Source organism: Pteropus medius, unplaced genomic scaffold, assembly GCF_902729225.1.
Source record: "Pteropus medius unplaced genomic scaffold, Ma_sr-lr_union100, whole genome shotgun sequence".
NCBI classification, from domain to species: domain Eukaryota; kingdom Metazoa; phylum Chordata; class Mammalia; order Chiroptera; family Pteropodidae; genus Pteropus; species Pteropus medius.
In genome coordinates, this window is record NW_024351073.1 from 4,795,361 (window position 1) to 4,820,234 (window position 24,874).

General features: G+C 40.8%; 2 protein-coding genes across 2 annotated transcripts in view; both read right to left on the bottom strand.

The window, feature by feature from the left end:
* Positions 1-463: 463 nt before the first annotated feature.
* LOC120586101 (sperm flagellar protein 2-like) overlaps positions 464-24,874 on the bottom strand; it is a 76,479-nt gene continuing 52,068 nt past the window's right edge. The window contains exons 20-25 of the mRNA XM_039842525.1: positions 18,293-18,399; positions 17,379-17,561; positions 13,043-13,135; positions 7,466-7,645; positions 856-1,095; positions 464-696 (exon numbers count right to left, since the gene is read on the bottom strand). Coding sequence (XP_039698459.1) covers positions 496-696; positions 856-1,095; positions 7,466-7,645; positions 13,043-13,135; positions 17,379-17,561; positions 18,293-18,399 — 1,004 coding nt within the window. The 3' untranslated portion in view covers positions 464-495. The remainder of the gene's footprint in view (positions 697-855; positions 1,096-7,465; positions 7,646-13,042; positions 13,136-17,378; positions 17,562-18,292; positions 18,400-24,874) is intronic.
* On the bottom strand, positions 20,731-24,299 carry LOC120586197 (zinc finger protein 862-like). Its single transcript, XM_039842677.1, has 4 exons — positions 21,642-24,299; positions 21,302-21,519; positions 20,982-21,190; positions 20,731-20,887 (listed from the first exon to the last, which is right to left on the bottom strand). Exons 1-4 carry the CDS (start codon positions 22,653-22,655, stop codon positions 20,760-20,762), a joined length of 1,569 nt encoding a protein of 522 aa, XP_039698611.1. The 5' UTR covers positions 22,656-24,299; the 3' UTR covers positions 20,731-20,759.

A 24,874-nucleotide genomic window follows, 5' to 3' on the forward strand; every position in this document is an offset into this window, starting at 1 on the left:
GGTGGGTCTGGTTTCTTTGGGTTTTGTCCTCAGTTTCCCCTTCTTGAGTACTATTTCCCTGATGGAACTGACATCCAATCTTTCCTAGGCACTGTCACCCCATACACTTTGTGGGCAATGTGAACCGTGAGTGCGTAGCCCTTGGCTGGAGATTGTGGTCTCCTTAGTTCTCTTTGGCAAGGCAGGTTGTATTCTCCATACTCTTCAATCACGGGCTAGGGTCATTGGCTGGAACGCTCCAGGACACTAATCCTGCCATCCCCCGGGCTTTCACTCTCATCTACCTCCAGCCTTCTTGTATCCCCAAGGTGTCCCCATAGTCCTGATGAGGTGGCCGCATAGTGCTGAAGGTGCTGTCACTAGTGCTTACAGCGATCTCCTCTGTGCCGGGCCTTGCTGCCCTTCAGTACGTGGGCTGGCCTGTCTGGCCTGATGCTACTACGAGCTTAGCTGCCCCAGATCCTGCTCTGGCCACGTCTGCTAGTCCCCTTCCTACTAGTCCACTTTTGAAATGTCCCACCATGCCCTGAACCTTAGCTCAGCCAAATCGAGATGCCTTTGGATAATACTCACAGGAATTTTGTAGTCTGGATAACTTGCAATCAGATCTTGAATAAAAGGATGCTTCAGAAGAACAGCAACTTCAATGGGCTCCAGGTTCTTGGCACCAAGATCCTGAAATACTTTTGTGAAGTTCTTTAAAGAAGAAGAAGAAAAAAAAGTAATTAACTTTACAAAATTGAAGGTGTTAAAAAATGGTTTTACTTAATAAAGAAATTCCATAAAAATATGTTCAAAATTGGGGGCGAATTTCTTCTGTCTAGCCTGCCCCTTTTACAACATAATCTAACCCACCTCTGAATAAATGTTTCCTGTCTTTAGGTGGCTGGCAAATCTGTGAGCATCCTGTGCTTCGTTTCCTCCTCGGAATACTTTCAACAGTGTTTCCATGGAAATCTTTTCGGTGTTGGCATTTTCAGGAATTTCTTCTTCCTTTTCCTCCCCTTCCTCTCTTAGTTCCCTTTCCTCACTTATAAAATTTTCCTCGGGTTCAGGATAGTCTTCAATTGGACTTATATTGGTAAAGGAGTAGGTCTGTACAATTACATGAAGAGAACATGAAATCAGACTTAAGTCTTCTCAGTAACAGAGTCATTTAGAAAACAACAGTTTTGTCATACACTTTTTCATGCAATAGAATGATGGTGCCTAGCTGGAAACTAGCTAAATGAAGTCCAGGAGAGAATATGCTTGCTGAGCTGGAAATCACGTAAAAATCCTAGACCAATTCTGCTGGTAGTTTAGAGGCCTCAGTGTAGAATGTGTCTTATTCATCTCTAAACATGCTTTGGCTTATTCCTCAATAAATGGACACTGGAAGGGATTCATGTAGCTTATGTCAGACTTCTTCATATTGATGTAGATTTTTAATAGGATTTGATTTAGAAATTGACTGCGGACAAGAGGTTATGGCAAGTTCATTTCTCAAGCTTGATAGATTCTAGGTGCTTCAGGAACATAGGTTTGGATACCGGAAGTTAAACCTGATTAAACATTCAGAAGGGAAAATAGAAAACAAATTGAACATAGAAAGTCAGGTTGGGATTCTTACTACAGCTCTTTGGAACTCGGCCAGGAGCCATGAACTCAGGCATTTCGAGAATGGTAAAGAGCACATTACTGAAGTAATTTTTTGTGTATCAAATGCCTGAAAAATATTCCTACTCTTGCACTCGGTAATTATAGATCTAGGAATTGATTCTAAAGAAATATTCACGTACAAAGACTTTTGTATGTAAATGTTCATTCAGTGTTACTTACAGAAAACAGAAAACCTAAGATTCTAAAAATGGGAGAATGGCAACATAAATGATAGTATATTTCTGTGATGGAATACTATGTTGCTATGAGTGTTTTGGTTTAAAAGAATACCTAGTGATGTGAGAAAACACTCATAGGATAAATGCAAAGAGAAAACAGAACACAAAGTAATCAACTGGGATCCTCACTTTCTTATATCTGCATACTTATTAATAAAAAGAGAAACAAATGCATTAAAGAGTTAACAATGGTTACTTCTTGTTAGTGGAACAGGTGATCTCTTTTTTTACTTTGTTTTGTACTGTCCAAATTCTCTACAGTAGATTTATATTTACTGTATTTACCATAATGAATGCATATATGTGTGTGTGTGTGTATGTGTGCATGCTTGCATATTTCTGATGATGAGGTCATCGATGTCTGGTGATTTGCTATAGAAAAATGGGGATTTTTAAAATGTCGGCTGGCCTGATGTCAGAGAACACCTGAACACTGATTCTCCTTTACCCCAAGGAGGAAAAATACTAACAGGCTTAAAAAAAAGAGAAGAGTGCCAATGTCTATAAATATTAAATTCAGGAGAAGCATTAAGTGAATAGATCATGCAAGTTCTTTTCTAAAGTCCCATGTATATAAGGATGGTGTGGCACAAAATTAGGCCTCTAGTAGTTGTAAGTCCCTACAAGGAATTTGTAGGGGCTGTAGGCATTGTAATGAAGACAGGTTGCAATTTCTCTAGTTTGTGTGGGTTGTGTTTCTATACCCTTTGGTAAATTGGAAATTTAATATAATCTTAGAGAAAGGGTGGAGAGAAGGCGAGAGAGAGAGAGAAAGAGAGAGAGAGGAGAGAGAGAGAGAGAGAGAGAGAGAGAGAGAGAGAGGGAGGGAGGCATGGAATGCTCTGTCAGGTGATTTTGGAATTAAGTATAAATTATCTATCTATCGTCTATTTATATCTATCTATCTATCTATCTATCTATCTATCTATCTATCTATCTATCTATCTATCATCTATCTATCCAGCCTCTTTTCCATTTTAAACAACTGAAGTGCTACATGGCAGAAATGTAAAACTGGCCCTTCTGTTTCTATGTAGGAAGCTTGGGTTTCATCACATTGGCCACTCATTGGTAATTTCCCAGGGCAAAAGAACATTTAGTATACTGAAATGAACGTAGTTGAGATGTAAAATAGCTTGCTGAGTGAGTAAAGAGTGAATGAATTTCTATTCAGAGTGCAGCAGAGGTGCTGTGTGTGGACACAATAAAGACAGACTAGTGAGTGAGCGAATGCCTAGTTGGGTTAGACGAGCAGGCGATATCGAAATTAAATAGAGAAGTAACCTCGTCTCTGTACCATTTTCATAATTAGAGAGAGACTAAGTTTTCAAAGGCCCGACATAAGCACCATCGAATAAATGAATTTTTTTATTTTAGCTAAAGGTAACAATTTAAACATTTAAAATCTTAGTGAAGAACCCGTAACCAATTAACGTCAGAGGATGCTTTTTATATTTTTGCTAACTTGCTCTCTGAGGGAGTTGGGACAGAATAGAATTAGTGATTTAGTGGGTGGGCGGGGGGACTGAGGCTGAGATTAGGACCAAAGAGCCAGCTCGGCATCCTGGTGGGACTGCAGGGTGTGCAGTAGAAGGGAGGTCTCTTCAACAAACATCTTGGAAAGACCATGAGTTTGAATGTAGGTGCTTGATCAAAATCAGAGATGCCAGTTTGCAGAAAAACCAGTGCTTCCAAAAGAGCAATTAGTGACATCAAAACTCCGTGTGAGTCACTTCATCATCTAAGCAGTGGGACAGATTATGGCACTAGTGAACACCATGTCACACTCAGCTAACTATCAGAGGCAGCCCTCAAGGACTCCCAACAAATGTGTACCCAGAATGGTGCCTGACCATGTATTTCCACGTTCAATTAGTTTAGTCCCACATCTCAGGCAGAACAGGTCACTAATGGAACTCATGTGGGCAAAGTGTCAGAGAGTAAGATGGAATGAAAACGTATGTGTTTCAAACCCCAGGGCCTCCGACGCTCTACCAAGATGCTTTAACAAGACTTTCAAAATGTGGGAGAGTCAAGTTCACAATTTTCTGAATTCCAACATCATAACCCCACAGCACACAGGCCAGAATGAATCCTTTTCCTAAATGTCAACTTATTTAAACTTTCACTGGGACTGGTGCATACTCGTCAATGCTTTGCTCTTGAACATCTTTCAAATTACCCAGGGAGTGGATTTAAACAAGTCTGCACCACAATGACTAGAACAACGTGAGTAAGAAAAACTGAAATATCAGGGAGATTTTCAGTTGTTGTGGAAAACAAAAACAGATTGATCTGGTTCAACATCTTGGGAAGTGAATATAAATCTGTTGGAGTTGTTACTTCTGAGGAGGCTCATTATGGCTTCCTGGGATGTGGTTGCCCAGGAAACTAGAATACAGTTGGAAAGGGTACAGAAACAGAGTGGCATAATTGGAGGCAGGGTGGCAGGACTAGGGGAGAACAAGAATGAGGGAGGTGGGTGGATCCTGTGTGTCAAAAGCTCCTAGGGCTCACTTGAAGCCAAGAAGAGATCAATGCATGTGATGCGTGGCACGTGCTTTCTATCCCCTGCCCCCAGTTTCCTTCTATTGTGCCGTGGTTGTGGGTCAGTTCCAATGCAGTGTCCTTGGGCTCTGAAAGAGCTTTTAAGAGAAGCACTCCAAGGAGCTGCTTCCTGGGAGGGGGCACTAGCTTACACTAAAGAGTGATTCAGGGATGGAAGGGATGCAGCATCCTGCAGTAGCTGGCTTAGCTGCTACCCATCAGAGCAGCTGTCTGTTGCTGTGGCAACAGTTCTAGCATGTGCTTCTTTTTTTCCCCTGGTCTTTCTGGCTCATTGCAGCCTCCTGGATCCTACTATCGCCTCTGTCTGGAACATCTGCTCCTTTCCACTCTACTTTGGAGACTGGATTCCATTCTTTCCTCTCTCTTTCTTCCTCCCTTCTTTCCTGCCATGTTCACAAACATTCATTGAACACTTGCTATGTGGGATCTACTTTGGGGTGACATGTTGTCCCCAACTCAAGTAAAAATAACTTAGCAGTAGGATTCAATAGATAAACACACCCTTTCCTGAATTCCTCGCTCTCCTTCTCACCTCCTTTGCTTCTCTACAGTCTGATTTCAACACAGCAGCCAGAGAGAGCGCGTGCATTTTCAGCCAGATGGCCACGCTCCCATGACTCCTCATCTCATCTCTTGGCAGAATCGAGTCCTGCGAAGCCCCCTGAGCTCTCTCTCACTCACTTCCCTTTCCAACCAGTCCTCCGGCTCACTCCTCTCCGACTACAATGGCTGACTCTCTCTCTGTTCCTGGGAATATACCAGGTGTGACCCCACTTTAGGGCTTTTGCATGTACTGCTGTCTTCACTTGACGTGCTCTTTCCCCAGAGATCTGCAAGGCCCTCTCACCTTCTGCAGGCCTCTGCTTCTATGTCTTTTCACAGAGGGACCTTCTGTGACCACCCTCCTCAACACTGAGACTACCACCCCAACACTTGTATTTATCCCTATATTCTTTTTTTCCTGTAGCGTTTATTACCACTTGACATAGTGTGCATTTTACCTATTCTACCCCCAGGTTAAGGGTTGTTTCTAGCACGTAGAGGTGTTGGATAACTATGTGTTGAATATGTGCACGTATGCATGTGATGGTGCTCAGCCTTGTCAGAGGGGATCTGATGATAAAGGGGTCCACTTGAGAGAGTGCTCACTGTTGTTTTGGGGTGTCAGAGGAAGCTTCACGAATGATCTGGCAGCTGAAATAGGCCTTAGATACTGGGGGAGGCCTCAGACCCTTCAAGATGACAGTCGCTCCAGATGGAGGAATCAGCAAGAGGAAAGATAGGGAGATGGGAAAGAAAAAGGCACAAATACCTCTCTTGCTTGGTAAGGCCCCATGGTACTCTGTTCCCCCCAGGTCTGGGATATCACTGTCTCATTCTTTTCTGCACGGATGGGGAAACTGGATGGCGCTCCTTCAGGGGAGCAAACTTGGTTTCTTCTGTATGCCTAGCAGGACCATGCAGAGGGTGTGATTTACAAAGCCAATTAATTAATCAATTGATTAATCCACCCAATGAAATATTTACTGAGCTCTGTGCCAGTAATTCAGGTTCAGAGATGTGGTGGGTTCAGAAATACAGAATATGACAGAGGGCCCATCCCAACCCACAGGGTGCTTAGACCCAGAAAGGAAGCTGACCCTGAAGAAATAGTTACTTGTGAGGGATATCCTGAAGGGAGAAGAACAGCATCCTATGGGAACATAAGGCAGGGGGGACCCGACACCATTGTAGGTCAGGGAAGTTCTTGTGGAGGACAGACATTGAAACGAGACCTCATGGCAGGCTATGATCCATGCCAGAGTTAGGTCAAGGAGGCCCAGTCGATAGGGGGGTTGCAGTAACACCCCTGAGAAAGTGGCAGATGCAGTCCTGGTGAAGGCAGACGGTACCTAACTCCTTATTTAACCTGGAGAAATTCAAATTGGCCTTCCTTCTATTGTCGAAGAAGACACATTCTTGAGTGGAAACAAATGTGCCTTGCTGAGCTTTCTGTCGCTGTGTAAAGTGTTGAGGGGCATCTATAGCACATCGGGCTGAAGAGCCCTGGGCTGTCATTTGCCTGGCATCCATCTGGCCTCGCGATAGCCCTGATGGCAGGGAAGGACAGCCTCCTGTTCATCTGTCCAAGACCAAAATTTAGAGTTGTTTCTAAGAGAGGCTATTTCTTCCTGGAGGAGAAAGCTGTCACAGAAACTTCCTTTTTCTTTTTTTTCTTTTAACCCCAAAGAACCCAGAATACTCAATTTTGACAAACATGTATAAAAGGAAAAGAGGTGTGGCTGGGATGTCTGTGGAGTTTGGATTGGATGTGACCCTCTCTTCTCTCAGTTCACATAGGAAGAGCAGAAAAAAGCATTCCATCACGAGGGCCACAGCTCTGTCCCCAAAAGATCAGGACAGACTAGAGAGCCATGCTAACAGGCACCTGAAAAGCACATTAGTTAGTACCTTGTTCTGAGGCTTTTTTCTACCTTAAAAAGCCGGGGAATGCCAACCCCTTAGATATCTAAAGGGAAATGTGAGGTTTATTAGACAGTAAGCTTCTTTGACTTGGATATAGCTGACACAAAATGCTTGTGGCCTTTAGGTGGCTGGGCTATGGCCAGAAAAACTATCAGTATCGCATATATGTGGGATGTGTCCTAGGCCTAAACTTGTTTTATACAGAATTTCCATAAAGTGCGACAAGCACATTGGGTTGATGCCCAGGTCTTTCTCGTTTATCAGGATCAGTACTTCATGCAAAAGAAAGGCTGCCCTTTACAGAGTAAACTTTGAAACTTTGAGCAAATTTTTGGTCTCACTATAAAAGCATTTTTGAGGGGGACAGTGGGTCCCCAGTTCCTAATCCAATTGAGTAAGACTTTATTGAAGACCTCATATATATAAAGCATTGTGTCAGGTACTCGGAAAATATAGAGATAAAAAGAACAGAATCTCCGTTGTGGAAATTTAGGATCTTCTGGCATCCCCCTCCAGACCCAAATGTTAGTTCATTTCTGGAACGCAATTACCTCTTCTGCAGTAAGATTAGGCGTTCCAATTGGTTGAAAGATATGAGTCCCCACGGCCACACTGAGGGCCCTGTAGACCCCTTCCACAGGATCCGGATGGCAAGCAAAATAAAGCAGCATCTCTGTGTAGTCAAGCTGGGGTGGGTCCTTCTCACAGTCAGCAAATAGCCTGAAGAAAAACTGCCACATAAAAAGAATTAAAAAGTAGGGCTCAAAGATTCTCATGTTAAAGGAAATTGCATGCTATTCAATAGTGCCAACATATTTAGGAAAGAATGCACTAATTAAGGTGGCAGGGGCTACGTGGTAGGCAGGAAAAGGGAGCCGCAGGAGCAAGGACCCATTTGTCCATCTTCAGTCCCATCCTGACCAACTAGGCTCTGATTCCTAAACGTGAAGCTTCTGGTACATTCCTCTCTGTGGGGAGTGTGGGGAAGGGGAGAGAACAGTGGGACTCTAGCCATTAAAATCTTTAAACTGACCCACTTTGCTCTGAACTTCATACTTAATCTATGGACAGTAACATGACTTCTTCCAGTGTGGGCTCACCTCCAGGGTGAGAGTGCGCTAACCAGTGAGTATCAGTTCATTTGGCAAGTCTCTCTCATTCTAAGGACTGAGCTGACAGTCAGCTCTGTGCATTTGGCAGCACGAAGAGTTAGTCCTTGGAAACCTAATACCCTCCAAAGCCAAGTCCAAACCCTGGGACGCACAGGACACACTTAAGCACCTATGCGGCCCTATTTGGAGCAGCAACTGACTTTTTTCCAACATGTGCTTACAATGACCTGGAGAATCTTTTAAAAATGCACATTCTGTCTATGGCCATGCCACCCTGAACAAGCCTGATCCTGTCTGATCTTGGAAGCTAAGCAGGGTCGGGCCTGGTTAGTACTTGGATGGGAGATGACCTAGGAAGACCAGGTGTAAAAATAAATAAATAAATAAGGGATTGTAATCTGTGAGATTCTTGCAATCTGTGAGGTCAACCAAGCATTATCTCTCCTAAAAAAAAAATGCAAATTCTAGTTAAGCAGATGGTTCTTGAGCAGAGTTAGATTTTGCATGTTTAGCAAGCTCTAGGTGATTCCACTGCTGCTGGTCTTGGCTTACACTTTGAGAAGCAAGTGCCTCGATCCAGAGATAACATGTTATTCTCTAGTATCAACAATACTTACAGCTACGAGCAAATTTAGTTAGACATACATGAGTTTGGAAAAATAAATTTCTGATGTTTGACAAATCTAATGAAAATTTAAATAAAAATAACTTCCATAGGGAAATGCGTAAAATCTGTTATGCTACAAAGCAGAAAAGAATCATAAAAGTCAATAGGATCAGCCACACTTTCATCAAGTGTTTACTGAGTGTCTGCTGTAAGCCTGGCACATAGGTAGGCTGAGACGTTAGAAACACTCCCTGATGTTACGGCATTCTTAGATTTTTCAGGAATCATGATCCAGCTGTTGGGTTTGTCCAGGACCTTGCATTTTCTTTGTCTTCTCACGTGCCTTTGAGTTGCTTCAGGGATTTCCAGCAAGACTAAGAGCAGTAGGGATACTGACACTAACAGATGACCATGGCATTGTCCTTGAGTGCTTATCTTCCACTTCTTTCATATTAATCATTGACCTTCAGTGGTATTTCTATTGAATTGCTCTGATAAACGCTATGTAGGTACAACTCATCATTATTGCTCTTAACAAAAAAGGTGAATATGATCTATTGAAGGAAGATGTGCGAAAATAAAATAAGTTGATATGTGGACACTTTCTGTAATTATACAGGTTTAATTTTAAATCAATGGATTGGACATTTCCAAAGGGCAAGGCTTGCTATGCTCTCAAGATCATTTCAAATATTGTAGTAGGCAGAATTCTAAGAAGGCTTCTAAGAGTCCCACCCTTGGAGTACATATCCTGTATAATTCCTTCCCCGTGAGTGTGGGTGGAACTTGTGATGGGATATGATGGGAAAGTCATTTCCATGAGTAGGTTACTTTATATGGCAAATGTAAAGGGAGTCTGCAGATACAATTAAGGTCTTTAATCAGTTGATTTAATCAAAAAGGAGCCTAACCTTGGGTTTAACCTAAAAAGATGAGCCCTTTAAAACAGAACCTAGGTCTAAGGGAGAGATTTGAAGCCATAGATATGCTCTTCTGTGTCTGGGAAGAAGCAAACTGTCAGGTCGTGGAGCGGGCCATGTGGCAGGGAATAGCGGGTAGCCTCTTGAAGGTGAAGGTCTCAATCCTGCAATTGCATGGATCTGAATTCTGCCAATAATTCATCTTGGAAGCCATTTTTGGAAACGATCTTGAAATTGGCCTCAGATGAGATTGTAACCCCATTGACATCTTGATTTCAGCCTTGAGAGACCCTGAGCAGAGAACCTAGCTAAGCCATGCCTGACTTACAGAAATTGTGAGATAATAACGGTATTGACAAGTACTCATTTGAGCACCTATGATGTGCTAGGCATGGACTCTTTTCAGTGCTTAAAGTATATTCACAAGGAAAGAGATAAAGATGTCTACTCTTGAAGAGCTTATTTTTTAAAAGCAGAAGATGGACAATAGAAGAAAACAAAGGAAATTAAGTAAATTAGTGATTATAGAAATGCAGAAAAAAGCAGGCCAAAAAAAGAGAGGATTGGAGTCAAGACTCCGGGGGCGGGGTGCAGATTGCAGAATTGAGAAATCTGAACAAAGATTTGGAGGAGGGCAGGGAGTCAGGACATCTCAGTTAAGAGTATTATAGGCAGAGGGAGCCACTGAGGCCAATATCCTAAGTGGGGACTACACCTCGCACGTTTGATCAACAAGGACTAGGCCAGTGTGGCTGAGGCAGTGGGCAGAATAACAGGAGATGAGGCGAGAGAGGAAAAAGAAGAGTCAGAAGATGCAAGGCCAGGTTGGCTTCTTTAGGACTTGAGCTATTCCTCTGAGTAAAAGGCAGAGCTGTGGGATGGCTTAAGGAGAGGCTGCCATGATCTGCCTGTAATCTGAGCCAAGATGAGGGAGAAACATGGAAGTTATCATGAGGCTGTTGCAGTCATCCAGGTGAAGGTGACTTGGAAAAAGTGGTCTTATCCTGAATATATTCCGAAGGTAGAACTACTAGGATTTCTTGAGGGATTCCTAGGGTTTGGGCATAAACCCTGGAAGGACAGAGTTGCCACTGGCTAAGATGGGGAGCTGTAGGTGAAGATGGGAATGGTGGGGCAGCGGGATGGATGATCAGGCACTTAGTTTTGGATACGGGTACTTTGAGATGTCTTCTAGCACATTCAAGTGGAGATGTCGCATAGGCAGTTGCATCTAGGAGTCTAACATTTGAAAGAGAGATTTTGGAATAGGGAATAGACATTTGGGGTTTGTTAGTAAATAGCTAGTTCTTCAAACCATGAGCCAGGCTTCAACAAATATTGACAGCCTAAAGTAAGGGAAGGATTTCTCAGGGACAGAAGCTGTGGAGACATGAAAACAATACCTGTGAATATGAACATAGCGAAATTCAGTTGTATTTTCTCAAGAAATCGCTACAGATTTTTAAAATGCTGGAATAGCTGCTCTGGGTGTTGAGCGTGTGGAAAGCTGGGAAGCCAGTAGACGGCCTGCTGAATCTCGTCAGTCATTAGAAAGTACATTGTCACTGTCAGAGGACTATGATACGATTGCACAACAGACATGTCTCAAGGTGTTTGTTTGTTTGTTTTTAATGCAGCTGGGCCTTTTATTCAATGCCTGGGACTCTGATGTCATCCAAGGCCATGGACAGTGATCATGGCCTGTCTCCAGGAGTCCCTGCTGGCTGTGGCTTGAGGCAGGCCTTGGATCATGGAGAGTACAAATGACAAAGTCGGGGAGCTGGTAGGACCCTGGATTGCAGCCCAAGCTCTCTCCTTGAGAGGATACGGAGGCCCTGGGAGGTGAAGAGACCGGCTCAAGGCCCTAGGTGAGTCATGACAGAACTGGGAACAAAGCCCAGGGGTTCTGACCTTCAGAATTCCCACTTTATGGGGCATTTTCCCTACCCGATTCAGTCTTTCCTCTCTTATTACAGCCAAAGAAGTAAGCTTGCTTTATGTTTTCTCTTTGCACCCCTTTCTTTAGTAAGCTGACCATTAACCATTCTTTAACCACGTATGGTTAGCGTGGTTAGCTTCTGTTTAGCTAACACTTATATAGGGCCAGTCACTCACTCTCCACAGCAATGCTGCCAGAGAGGGGTTAAAATAAACCATGCCACAGAGATGTTAGGTAACTCCATCAAGACCTTGCAGCTTGTCAGCAGTGGAATCTACCTGTGCTTTGAATCCCAGTTTAAGAGCATCGAGATTAATGTAATGCTGAACATCCAGTCCCCGAGGCGGAGATAGATGGAAAGCATTCCTTTCTATTCTTCTGTCCTGTAGACATTACACACACACACACACACACACACACACACACACACACACAAACTGTCAGCCAGTTTTTGCCACATAAGAGCACTTCTTTCTCAAGCTTCGTGGTCCTGCCTCAGCTCCCAACTTTGTTCCTTTCCTCCATGTCATTTTTCAGCACTGTGGGCAGTAGCAGGTGGAAGCCACTCCCTTCATTGGTACCCAGAGGCCCTTTCCTCTTTCCCAGAGATGACCAGCACCATGGGCCTTATGGCTTTTGCTGCTAACATTTCTAAAAACTTCTGGCTGGAAAGGAAAGTGCTATTCAGCCTGCCAGTTTCTTCCCAAGTAATGAAGAACCTATTTATGCTGTTGGCAGATTTGTTCACAAAATCATGTAGAGATGGTCTCCCAAAGCTTTATGGGAGAACAGATCTTAGTCCTTAAGTTTCACATTGTGAAAAAACCAACAACAAATAAAACAAAACTGCCTCTGCAACTGCCACCCTCATATCTTGGACTTTTTTGAGAAATTCTTTGACTTCTTTTTCTTACCTGCTCTACTACTAGCATCTAGCAGAGGTGCTCAAAAAATATGTATCCAATTGAAGGAAATTGTGCACTCTAAGTTTATAACTGGAGTCATATTCAATTTTGTACTGCAATTCTGGACTAATGGTTGGCTGGAAATTCAACAATCGATATTATCAATAATTACTTTTGATAATAACATTTTTATAATAGTAATAATCTGATGGGCAATGGGCAATACTGTATATAAACCCTTGATATGTCGTACAAGTTAGTCAAAATCAAACAGAAATGAACAAAATACATATTGGTAAATGACAGTTCTGATCCTAAGCTTTTAGAATTAGAAGGACACTTAGAGGCAAATGTGGTAACAGTTGATTTAACAGATAAGAAGAGTAAACCTAGAGAGGTTATGGAAATTGTCCAAGATCATACAAACAGTCATAGTAGGATTCTGTCTAAGACTTCAGGCCTGCCTTCCTCCCCAGAGCTCCTCCATGCTTCTGCGTTAGTGAGTGTTAATGTCTGTACTTTGGGGATGCAGCAAAGGAACTGGAGGGTGGGGCTGGTATGCAAAACAAATTACACAAGTGGAAGAAAGGTAAAGAGATTGGTCACTGTTATAGTACTAAAATTTTTAAAGATCTCAGTAATTACCTCTATAAGATGCTCCTGCCTATTGAATGGCAAGGGTTCAAGAGGATTTTCTGGAATTTTTATATCTTCATCTCCCGTAAACCACAGACCAGCCTATACAAAAAAAAAAAAAAAAAAAAAAAAAAAAAAAAAAAAAAAAAAAAAAAAAAAAAAAAAACAAAAGAAAGAAAAACCAGAAATGAAAATCAATTGTGTATTATGCTGAGATATAATCATTCCTCTAAAAGACACAGAGATTGAACCCGTCTTGTGCAGGTGTCTAAAGCAGTAGCCTCCAAAGCTGTCTGCAGAAACCATGGGAATGCAAATGAAATACTAGAGCTTCCATTTACATGTATTTTGATCTGATTATTTTGTAGTTTTTATTTTTAAAAATTTGGAAATGTATATAACGTATTTGTGCAGTATGCATGTATAATTTATAAATGAAAATCCACATATTAGGGATTCTAGCTATATTTCAATTGTTGGAATAGGTGATGAAGCTTGGGGGTCACTGCCCTAGATTTTGCTTGTAGAGCAATATTTTGGAGGGTTCTACACCCATAACTGTAGCTCACATTCCAGAAGTCCTATCTGTTCTCAGAGCCTAGGATGGTGCTGGTGCGCATTGCTGGAAAATCTTTGGTGAGTGACTGACTCACTGACTCAAGAGCTCAAAGGTCTACGTTTCAATGACATGCCGCTTTCTCATCTCATATCTGACAGCCATTACCAAATCCCTCAATTCCCATTGGCCACGCCTTGCCCATCTCTCCCTTCCTTCCGTTCCCATTGCTGCCACGGTGGTGTAGAGCCTCACTTCTCTGACACAGGCCACTCCAGTAATTTCGGGGCCATTGTTTCCAGTATCCCTCTTATTTCAGCTTATACCATGCAATTAAACCAATCTTCTCAAAACTTTAATCCTGTCAAATCAGTCTCTGCTCAGACCGTTTTTCACTCTTGCTCTTTTGCTACCTGAGGTGACTTCCTGTCCACACATGTAAATCTACACATCTTCCCAGACCTGGCTCAGATCACACCTCCTCAGGTCGGGCCTCCTTGATCTCTCCTCTGAACTATAATTTGACCTGTTTGTCACGCCACACATTTAGCATTTAGTCCATTCCTTTGGGTGTTGCCGTCCATGCTTGCTGTTGAATATCAGGCATAAATTCCTTAATTTCAAAGAACGTGTCTTGCCAAGTTTAATTTTTATACATAAAATTTCATGCACTTAATATACATAAGCATTTTGTTTCCAGATCTTGCTCCCTTACCACCTTCCAGAACGACAACCTACTCTCAGCACTGCCTGCTTCTAAGAGCTATTGGCTTGCTTAACCTGACTCTGGCCTATGCTCTATGCCTTCCTTGTTTCTAAGCACCACCTGTGCTTTGAGAAAAGGCTGGAATGACACTGGCTAACTTGTAAGGGTTTGCAGCCCCCAGAGGTGAAGACTGGGTTTTATTTTCATTTGGAACAAAGTGCTGGGGTGGGAGATGTTGGCCATAAGGAAGCCTGTGAAGGAGAAGACCCAGAAGCAGCAGAAGGTTCAGCATGGGCCCAGGCTTTGAGTGTAAGGGCTTTAGCACTGATCAGGAGGCGACTCTTGCCCAGTGACTAATCTGAGGGTAAGTACCACTCCGTGGAAGAATAGAGAGATGAGGAATGAGGAACATAGGTAATATTTAAGCTTTGGGATGTGATGGAGTAACAAAGTTCAGGATTGCCCTCCTGTCTTAAAGAACAAGAAAAATGGGCAACGTATATGAAACATTTTTCAGACATTAGACAACAGGCAACGCAGGACAGGAGTTCCTGAAAGAAGGAAAGCATGCATATAATGAAGAGACACGAATGATATTAAAAAACCCAACTTGGACTTCTAGAGATAAAAAAAATACAATCTCTGAAATGAGAAATACACTGGATGGTATTAACAGCAAATTTGACTCTGCAGAGGAAATAATCAGTGAACTTGAAGACATAGAAATAGAATAAATACAAAATAAAGTACAGAGAGAAAAAAGACTGGAAAAAATGAAGCAAGCATCAGTGACCTGTGGGATAATAAATATGTGACTGGATTTTGATAAGGCGGAGGGTACAGGAAAATTATTTGGAAAAAAAAAATCCTGAAAAATTTCCAAATTAGACAAAAACTAAAAACCCACAGATTCAAGAAGCTCAATGAATCTCAAGCAAAAGAAAACAACACTGAGGAACACAATAATCAAACTGCTGAAAACCAATAATAAAGAAGAAATATCAAAAAAAGTTAGAGGGGGTATAAAGAAACAGAGATAGGATCCCTACCCTTTCCCCCATCACTCAACCAACTCTCAACTCCACAGTCAGTTGTTTCAATGCACATGAATTTTCAGATTCTTAAAACCAATGATTCATATATATTAGTTTTCTAAAAATGTTTTCATAAACTAGGAAACTGTTTCAAAGTATTCTACACAAGAGGGTCACATTACAAAGAAAAAAAATAACCTAATTGAAAAACAACTTACGATTTTAAAAAAGTCATCCATGAACATTTTTACAGTAAGAAATGTTAACCATGAACTTGCATAGTGGAGTTAAATTGAAAAAGCAAGATTCAGTCAACCACATCCTGCTTCACTGGATAGTTAGGTGATTTCTCCTTAAGTTATGGAAATGTCCTATGTACTGTCTTGCTAAAATATGTCTAAAGAACTTCTTACTTTTTCTTAGAAAATAAATGTTGCACTGTTTGAATCCTAGAATATCTGACTCATTAAGAGTATAATAACATGCATTCTCACCAATAGAAGATGAGTCGAGAGTTCGACATCAAAGAATTCTACATGAGTGTGACTAAACATCCACACATGACAGAGGCAAGCATGTGACAGCTGCAGCAGAGTTGGGAGCAAAGGGCAAATGGGCTTTTATGCTTGCATTGCTCAGAAGAAGTACACAGCCTGACCGACTTCACAAACGTTCTATCTTATTCCATTTTAGAAGCTGGGGAAATCAGCGTACTCTTAAGTGGCTGTTGTGGTGAACTTGCAATTAGTCAAAAGAAAAAAAAAAAAAACAGACAAAATAAAAAGCAGAGTAGAGAGCCTTTTTCTCCCAGAGGACTTCATTTCAGCAATGCAATTATACTACTTTACTGTTTTAGTGTGGTATTTTCCATTAATCTTGTAAAATTTTGCTCTAGAAGCTTTTTTGTTTTTTTCCCATGAAATAACTTTTTCTTTTCTTTTCTTTTTTTTTTTTTTTAATGTGAGCTTTAAAGAATGCTGGAATCAGAAATCTGTGAAAGTCATGTGGGATGTTCGAGTGGGTCTCTCCAATGGCCTCCTTGTCCTGGGGCTCCTGATGTATGGAAATTGGGTGGGCAAGAGGAGAGAGCAGAGCTCAGAGATCAACTGCTCCCAAAACAGTGGTGTGGTGGTGTTCAAGTAAGAACTTCTGAGTTTCTATTAAATGCAGCAGCCAACTTTCTCTAAGAAATTCACACTTTTGGTAAAGGAGCTTTCTGGTTTTGGCTCAGCACTTTGGTAACAATTGCTAACACCCTTTGTTCGTCTCGTGTTTGTGCAAAAGGATGTTTAAATTGATATCCTGTGTTAATTGGCACATGCTGTAAATAGTGAAGGTTGGTAATTTCACAAGTGCCCACTTTTTGAAATCTTAAGGCAACAATAAAAATAAAGTCTTTCTCTGTCGTTTTTGTTTTTACACAAAATCATCTTTATGAGGTAGGTGTAAGACCAAGATAGTGATAGAATTTATAAATTTCTCTTTTGGGGGGATAAATCAGAGCCCAATCAGCTAAGCATCTTTCTTGATCAGCCCTGACGGAATCTCCTCAACATGCAAGTGTTGTTTTCTCTGGCTCGACTGTATGAGTGTGAGAACCTCAGAGGTAAGCATGCCACCCATTAATTATGGAAGAAAGAGAAGCAGGAGGGATGTGATCTTTCAATGGTGACATATGTTTGAGATTCAGGCCTCTAGAGGGTCTCACCCTGTTTCAAAATTAACACCTTATAAACATTTCCATCTTCTGTGTTTACCAGCAATGCGAAATGGTGAAATAGGATGAATGCGATTAGTAGACACAGAATAAGCAATTCAGGCCCTTCTTAGTTATGGGACTCCACTTTCACTCCCTCCTTACTCAAACTTCTTGAAAATGAATCAGCTTTTCATATCTTTACTTCCTAAGACCTATTCATTTCTTCAGTCCTCTGCAATCTGGATTCTGTGCTCCATCACAATTGCTCTGGTAAAGGTCACCAGTTTTATCTTACTTCTTAGGTCAAAAGTAGTCTGGTGGTGTTAGTGCCAGTAGGTGTTGACAACAACCTGCATATACTGCTCGAAAGTGACGGTGCCCAGCTGCTCCTCGTCCACAGCTTTGAACCTCTGCAGGGTCTCCAGGAGCATCTCCTCCAGGGGGAAGGGCCAAGGCAGTGAAGATACTAGCAAGAATTTCCGCCAGTCCACAAACTCCGAGTTTATTGTTAATAAAGATGTTAACTCCTGCAACTAGAAGAAAAACAAGAAATGCTCTTGGGATACTTGCGTGATTCTATCACGAAGCTCTCTCTATCTGCTCTTGCTTCTTATAAGAGGTTCAGAGGCAGGAAGTAGGAGTTTAGATTGGTGAATAGAGCCAGTTTTGACTTATGTTTCCTCAGGTTCTACTAACCAATCTACGCCAGACAGTACCTAGAAAGTGTTTCACCTTTTGCTTCCTTGACATTTGTGTTTTTGCTTACTGTTATACAATGAATTTATACATGTGACTCCAACTGGCATTGTACCTTTTCGACAAAGGACGGATAAAGATGATAGCAGTGGCCGTGCAAGGGCTCTGCTGCCTGGAAGGAAACACTCTTTAACCACTTTATTTTCTGATACATTCTTAAGAAACAGAATATGATAAAAAAAAAAAAAACGAGAACTGCCAGAATCATCCACTATTACTAGTTAGGGTCATTCTATCAGGTAGCAATTGATACAAACTTATAGGCGGAGCCTCACTGTCTCTATAATGTTTCATTGACTGTTAGCATCCTTGCTCATGCTTGAAATACTGAGTATGTACATACTATGTGTCTTAAGTTAAAGTTCATTCGTTCATTCATTCAAGTTGTATTGGTTGTCTACGAAAAGTAAGATACTGTGCAAGTACTTACTGGTTATTTTAAAACTATTGACTTATTGATAAAATAAGAATTGTCAAAACTTGAAACCCAAACAAAATAGATGCTTACCTCAGGTTGAGTGAGGTGCATCCAACTACTGGGAAAGTTGCTTGTTCCAAGGTTCAGCGTTACCAAGTCAAGCAGAATGTCAGTAAATGCTTTATTTCCTATTATGCCTATAAAACAATAAAAAATGTGTTTTAGTTATGTGAGAGGGATTTGTTTCTTTTGCCAAAATAGAATGAAAATGAGTATTTGTATAATCACTTTTTCCATATATTTTAAAGCTATAACTCTTATAGGAACAGAAGACATTTTGAAAACATAAAAATAATAATTAATATCTAACGCCCTCCCATTACTGTTTCTCGGCTAAGTCAAAATGTTTGTTCGTTGGTTTGTTTTGTTTTGTTTTGGCTGAGTAATAAATCATTCCAGATTGGGCAGAATACCGAGACTTTATATTTGAGTTTGGAGTCTTCTTTGACCTTTTACTCAGAATAGGTTGAATTTTAAAAAATATTCTAAGCTTTCCTATTATCAGTAGGGCACAAGAATAAAATATTTCAGCGACTATGGGATAAAGGTACTTCAAAAGCATGCAAATCAGCACAGTGATCAAAGTAACACATTTATCCTCATTTCACTCTTTAGATCAGAATAGATGTGTTTTGTAATATAGAGAGATTTGAATTGTTAAATTACCGGATTGGAAGTGCTAATTTAATAATCTAATTTGCTTACTATTCCAAAGTATTTTATAAAAGATTGCTAAAATACTTTGCTCTTATACACTAATCTACTTTACCTTGTCCAACAGAGATTTTTGCTCAGTCTGTTTCTCATTTCATTTTGCATGTGCATGCATTTAAAAAGAAATAGAAAAGCAAAATAAATAAATCTTCTTCAAAAAAAATCTAACTCTCATTGCAGAGGTACCTTCCAGAGCCAGGAGAGACCCTGCATGTGTCATGTGTCGGGGATCTTTCAGGTCCAGAGTACATGGCTATCTTTCTTTGTTCAGGAATAAAAAGAGTAAAAAATGTAGCGTAACATCTCAAATTTTTCTTTTTACATCTATATTTTTAGCATTTCTAAAAGTCCAACATAAACTGCTCTTTTAACCTTAGGAACACGCAATAGTACTTTTAAAATTTCAGTGGTTCAAACCAAATATACAATTTTGAAATTTGGAAGGTAATTTTCTTTCTTTGATATGACTGGCCATCTGACAGGTTGCTCAGAAATAAGTTCTCTATCCTTTTTGATCAAACCTGGGTATCCAATTTTATATGATAAGAACACTTTCCAAGGTAGTAGAATTTTCAATAAAATGATCTATATATGATACCACATTGGTTTTCGGGTAAATTAGAAATAACACATTCATGTTCTTCAAGATGAAACCATAAATAAATGCTATTGAAACTATGAAGAGGCTCAAAGTATTTAAAAATTCTAGTAGATGTGTAAAATATTTCCACTGTCTCTAATAGCTGTGGGGCAAGCAAGGTACTGTCAGACAACGCTTTACGTTTGCATAGGACTTGTTTACCTGGGGACCTTAGTGTGAAATGTGAAAACTACTTTAATATTTGACCTTGTTACTTAAGTGACCAAAACATGTAGTGATATGATCTTCACGTATAATGTGGTAACAGAAACAGACAAACTTACAAATTTTGTTCGCGGATCAAAAAGAAACTCTTTCAATTCGGCCCCAAGTTAATTTTCTAATGTAACTGTCATTTAGAATTACTAGTTAATTGTGTGCCAGGCCTAAAGGAACTCAGACCACAAGCATGGTCTGGTTACCCTTAGCAATTACTCTCAGAAAGACGACATTAAATAACACCATTACTTAGAAATATACACGTCTACCCCAAAATGTGAAAGAATGTGTGAATGTAGAAGTAAAATTAGGAAGCTACTGGAAAAAATCAACCTTAGGATTTTTGCTTTGTATGTCCGGAACATGCCAGATGCCTTTTGTGTTTGATGAGAAGACTGGTGACAGTTTTACTTTTAAATTTTAGGTTTTTAAAAATCATTTTTTTTTTTTGCTATGATCAGTGAGGAAGTCAATATTTGTCATATTACTAATCACTTTCATAATGGCTTTCTGAATATGATGAGCAATCTGAATTAGGTCTTGTGTCACCAGCTGAAGGTGGTGTTCTCATATTCCACAAATGGATAGCATTCCTGGGGTCAAAGTTATTAATATCTGGAGAATTCAACTGAATGATCAGGAGGTCTGTCATGCCATCGGCCTTGATCTCGGCATGCGTTTGTGACTTGGTGCGTTGCATCTGACTGAAGCCACGTCCTGCCTCAGCTGAACTTGCGGGGAGGGTCAGCACCAGGTCCACTAGTGTCAGGATATTCGGATACTTGTGCAAGTAAACAGAATTCACAAAATCCCAGGTCAGTTTGCGGATGTTCTGAAATCTAGGAGGGAAGGTGAAAAAAGTAAATGATTGGGGCTCCTAAGTTTTACCCAAATATTTATAAATGTCAACTAGTTTATCTTTGCTTACTGAGCATAAATCTCTAATTTCAGCATGCTCCATTCAGTGTCCAGTTCATCGATTTGCACGTTGGCAGCTTCCAATACCGGTTCGTAGTGTTCTATCAAGATGGATACTTCTTTTTCTCCAAATTCTGCCATCAATATACAAAATGAAAAGTCAGATATCTGAAAGACACTCATACAGGCAATCAAAGAACTGTAGTTCAGTCAGTGCATACAGGCTACCTTGATTTATCTTTGTGGGCCACAATTTAAAGCTTCCAATCATGGTTGCCTTTACCACATCTTGGCTGGCATCTCTGAAACAGCCTTGCAGCCTCTTGGTAAGATGTGTTAAAACTGTGTTTCTCACATCAGAAATGTTTCCTTCTCCTCTGAGGCAGTTACCATGAAAGTGTGTGACTGAATTCACCCTACGTTCTTTTGGCCCTGGTCTGGGGAGAAAAAAAAATCCCCCAAATAAACAAATGAAAAGCACCTGGCAAATGACTTCCCAAGTCAAAATGCCTCTTTGACAGATCCTTGGATCATCCCCGACTCCTCACCTTGTCTGATATATCCTGAGCATTTCTAGTGTTGACTCTAAGGTGGCAAATATGTCCGCAATTGAAGAATTTCTGTCCCTATTGACCCGGGACAGAATGCTAAGCACATTAATAACATCCACCAAGAAATGGACAAATTTTACAATGTCCGCTTGCAGAAGGGGCTCTAGAAGTTCTTTGGCTCTCTGATGACTGGTGTCACTTCTGTCTTCATGTGTCTGTAACACAGGTTGGGAATAGAATAGTGGTCTTTCTCAAAATTATTATTTCAAGTTGCTTGATAAAAATGTGTTTTTGTTTCTGAAAAACTAAAATAAGGTGGTATTTCAAAATTACTTACGGAATGCAGTTGCTGGACAATTGCAGGATATCCCTTGAGGAAGTTCTGGAGGGCTGCCTGTAATCCCAGAAGCCACCTCCTGTCTCCTACTTGAGAAGGCATTGCAGGGCGAAGGTGAAGGCCTTTGAAAGCAGCTATCAGAGAACTCTTATGAAGAGGAGAATTGTGATAGAAGCGATAGATGCCGTGAAGAAGGTCTCTGACATCGTTGTACAGGGGAACGCTCTGGAACACCGCCTTGTAAGATAACTCAAGATGATGTGCGAAACAATATACAGTTAGCACACATGGCTGGATTTCTCTTAAAAGCAGGGCCACCCTGTTGCTTTCTTCCTCTGAGCCAGGGGTACCATCACTTCCAAAACCAACAAGTTTCTTTGCCCAGACTTGGTTCGACAGCCCAAGTTGAAGATTTCTCTCTAGAGTCTTCTCAATGGCATTTTTTATTGCCAAGGGATCCTTCTTTTCTACTGTCTGCACCCCAACGATTTGGCAATGCACTCTTCCTGCGTGTGCAAACTGTACATAGACAAGTTCAGCTTCCTCGATTGCGCTGCCTGAGATTCCGTCACTGATAATAGAGAAAAATTTACTTTTCTCTAGTTTCTCTCTTAGATTTCTCCGTTCTACTTCGGCGATAAAATATGTAAATGTTCTTGCTGATTTATTAGTTCTGAATACTGGGCCAATATCGACACCCTTCATGTCATCCAGATTGCACATCCAGATAAAATCTTTGAGGGGACGTCCGGTCTTGGCGATAGCATGGCACGATCTGAATAAGTTCTCGACTCTCCCGAGGGTGACTTTGCTCATGGTCCTCACCATCAACTCTGTGGTGGCTCTGTTCACTGGAGAACCGCTTGTCGCTTCCATTAATGATGCCTTGGCATGAGCCTCACTGAGATGATGTGCATTGAGAAATTCAGTCCTAAAGGTGTCAGTGCCATAAAAAAAGCTCATTTGATTTCCCCTTGACTTCACTCCATGCTTACGACACAGGCCACAGAACATAAGATTTAGTATCTGGTCATATACAAGCCACGGGTATTTTTTCAGCCAAATTTTCAAAAACGAATTGTTCCTCTTTGGAAGGTAATGGTCAAGCTTCCATGGCCTTTTCTGCTGTTCGGTGACTCGACTCACTTCATCTGGAGCATCCCTGCCTTTAAAATAACTCTATATTGTTATTTTAAGTATTCACCAGTATCTACCCTCAGTTTTGCTTAATGCCTGCCACCCGCATTGGCTCATTATTTCTGGAAAAATTATAGTGAGTACTTACTACTTATCAGGTGTTCTGGTTAGTGCTTTAAGTGGTTTATATAATTTAATCTTCATAATACAGAATTCTTCGTTTACAGTTAAGAAAATGAACTAATTATTATTATCACCATTTTATGGGTAAAAAAATCTAGGGCACAGATACGGTAATTAATTTGTTTAATGTCACGGTGCTCATAAATGGTAGAGTCGAGGTTCACTAGCAGGCAGTCCTACTCCACAGCCCCCATGTTTACATACTTCATTATTTCAGGTTTCTCATAAGGGCAGAGGGTGCTACGATCGTCTTCACTCTAGAGTCTATTCCTCCATGTATAAGAGGGACACTGCTTTTTGCTGTCGTTTCCTCCCCTTGGTGAGAAAAAGAATAACAGGACATGCACGGCAGTGTGTCCTGCAAGATTTGCCTCTCTCCCCTCCTGCCTCAGTGCCGCCTTCTCTGGCAGTGGGAGAGCCAACTTGTTACATAAAGGGCATTGGGCTCTGAGACCCATCCCACGTGGTTTTGTCAAGCTGCTGAGCCTCACACCTCATTGTTTTCTTTTTCCCCAAAGGTTTAAATTTTGACACACATTTAATTATTTGATGAAGAAGAGAATACTTTTTTATCTGAATAGAAGGACAAAAAAATTAAAATTACACACAACGAAGTCCTAAAATACCAGTTCCTCCCTGAAGGCAGAGAGCCTGGACCACATAATTAACTCTCTCCTACAACTTTTGTGACACTGCCGATCATTATATTATCCTAATTTATAGTATGATGAAACATGGAAATACATGTTTGTGTGATATCATACTGAAATACCCATGGTGACACACACCCCCATGTTTCATTTGATGTCACTGCCTGACCATCCTAGGCTCTGACTCCTCAACTAGATTTTAAACTCTTCTGACCCAACCACACCTACATCTTGTGTGTTTATAATGCCTAGATGAGTGAAAAGAACTTGGTAGATGTTTAAGAAAATAAATCTCCTTTCTTAACTGATTTTTTTTTTACAAGTCAGTGATTTTGTTTTTATTATCAGTTTCAAGTATACAGTACTTTGGTTAGACATTTATGTAGTTTATGAAACGATCCCCCTCATTCCTCTCTCTTCCCTCTGGCTCTACACGTAGCCATTACGCTACTGCTGACCACATTCTCTATGCCGCTCATTGATTTTCTCAATCTCATACCTCTCAATCTTTTAATTGAAAACTTTTACATTAGTCAATTCGCCTCTGACTTTCTTACCCTATTTGCATGTAACATCTATTTTGCTTTATAATCAATCTTTTTGCAGTTGTTGCTCTTCAAACAGGGCACTTTTTTTCCCTCAAATCCTAAATATTGCTGTTTTCATTTAAAATGAGTGTCCTTGTAATTGGCACGTACTGCCTTCCTTTTTTTTTTTTTTTTGTACCTACACATTGAGTTACTTGTCAGTCTCCCTCACTAGGTCTTCGGCATCAGTCTAGGTGCCTACTCTAATGCACATAAGTGTTGGTGAATACACGAGTGAACACATGAAAAACAAAGTCTCTCGTTGCTAAAGAAAAGGGCTTTGAGTTTCACTACTGATTTAGCTAGCTTCGATGTTTTTCGTTTCGTGGACAAATCTTCCAGAAGATGTTATCTTGAATTCTGAGCACATACATTCATACATTCAATCGCCTAATGTAAATTCTCTGGCTTCATGAGAATATGTTTTTTGTTTTTTTTTTTTTTCCCGAAGAAACTTCTGGAACTGCCCACAGACAGTTTTACCAAGTCCAAAGGCTTCTAGATTTACTACTTGCATTTCCGTGATCTGAATCTGATCTACAGGAAGGAGTTCGCCCACTGAGAGAACCATGAGCCCACACTCCTATTTGCTGTAATCCCCAGATTTTGCTGCCTGGCAAGATATTGAGAACATCAATCCTTCTTATATCATCCCTTTTCTAAGAGATCTTTCTGT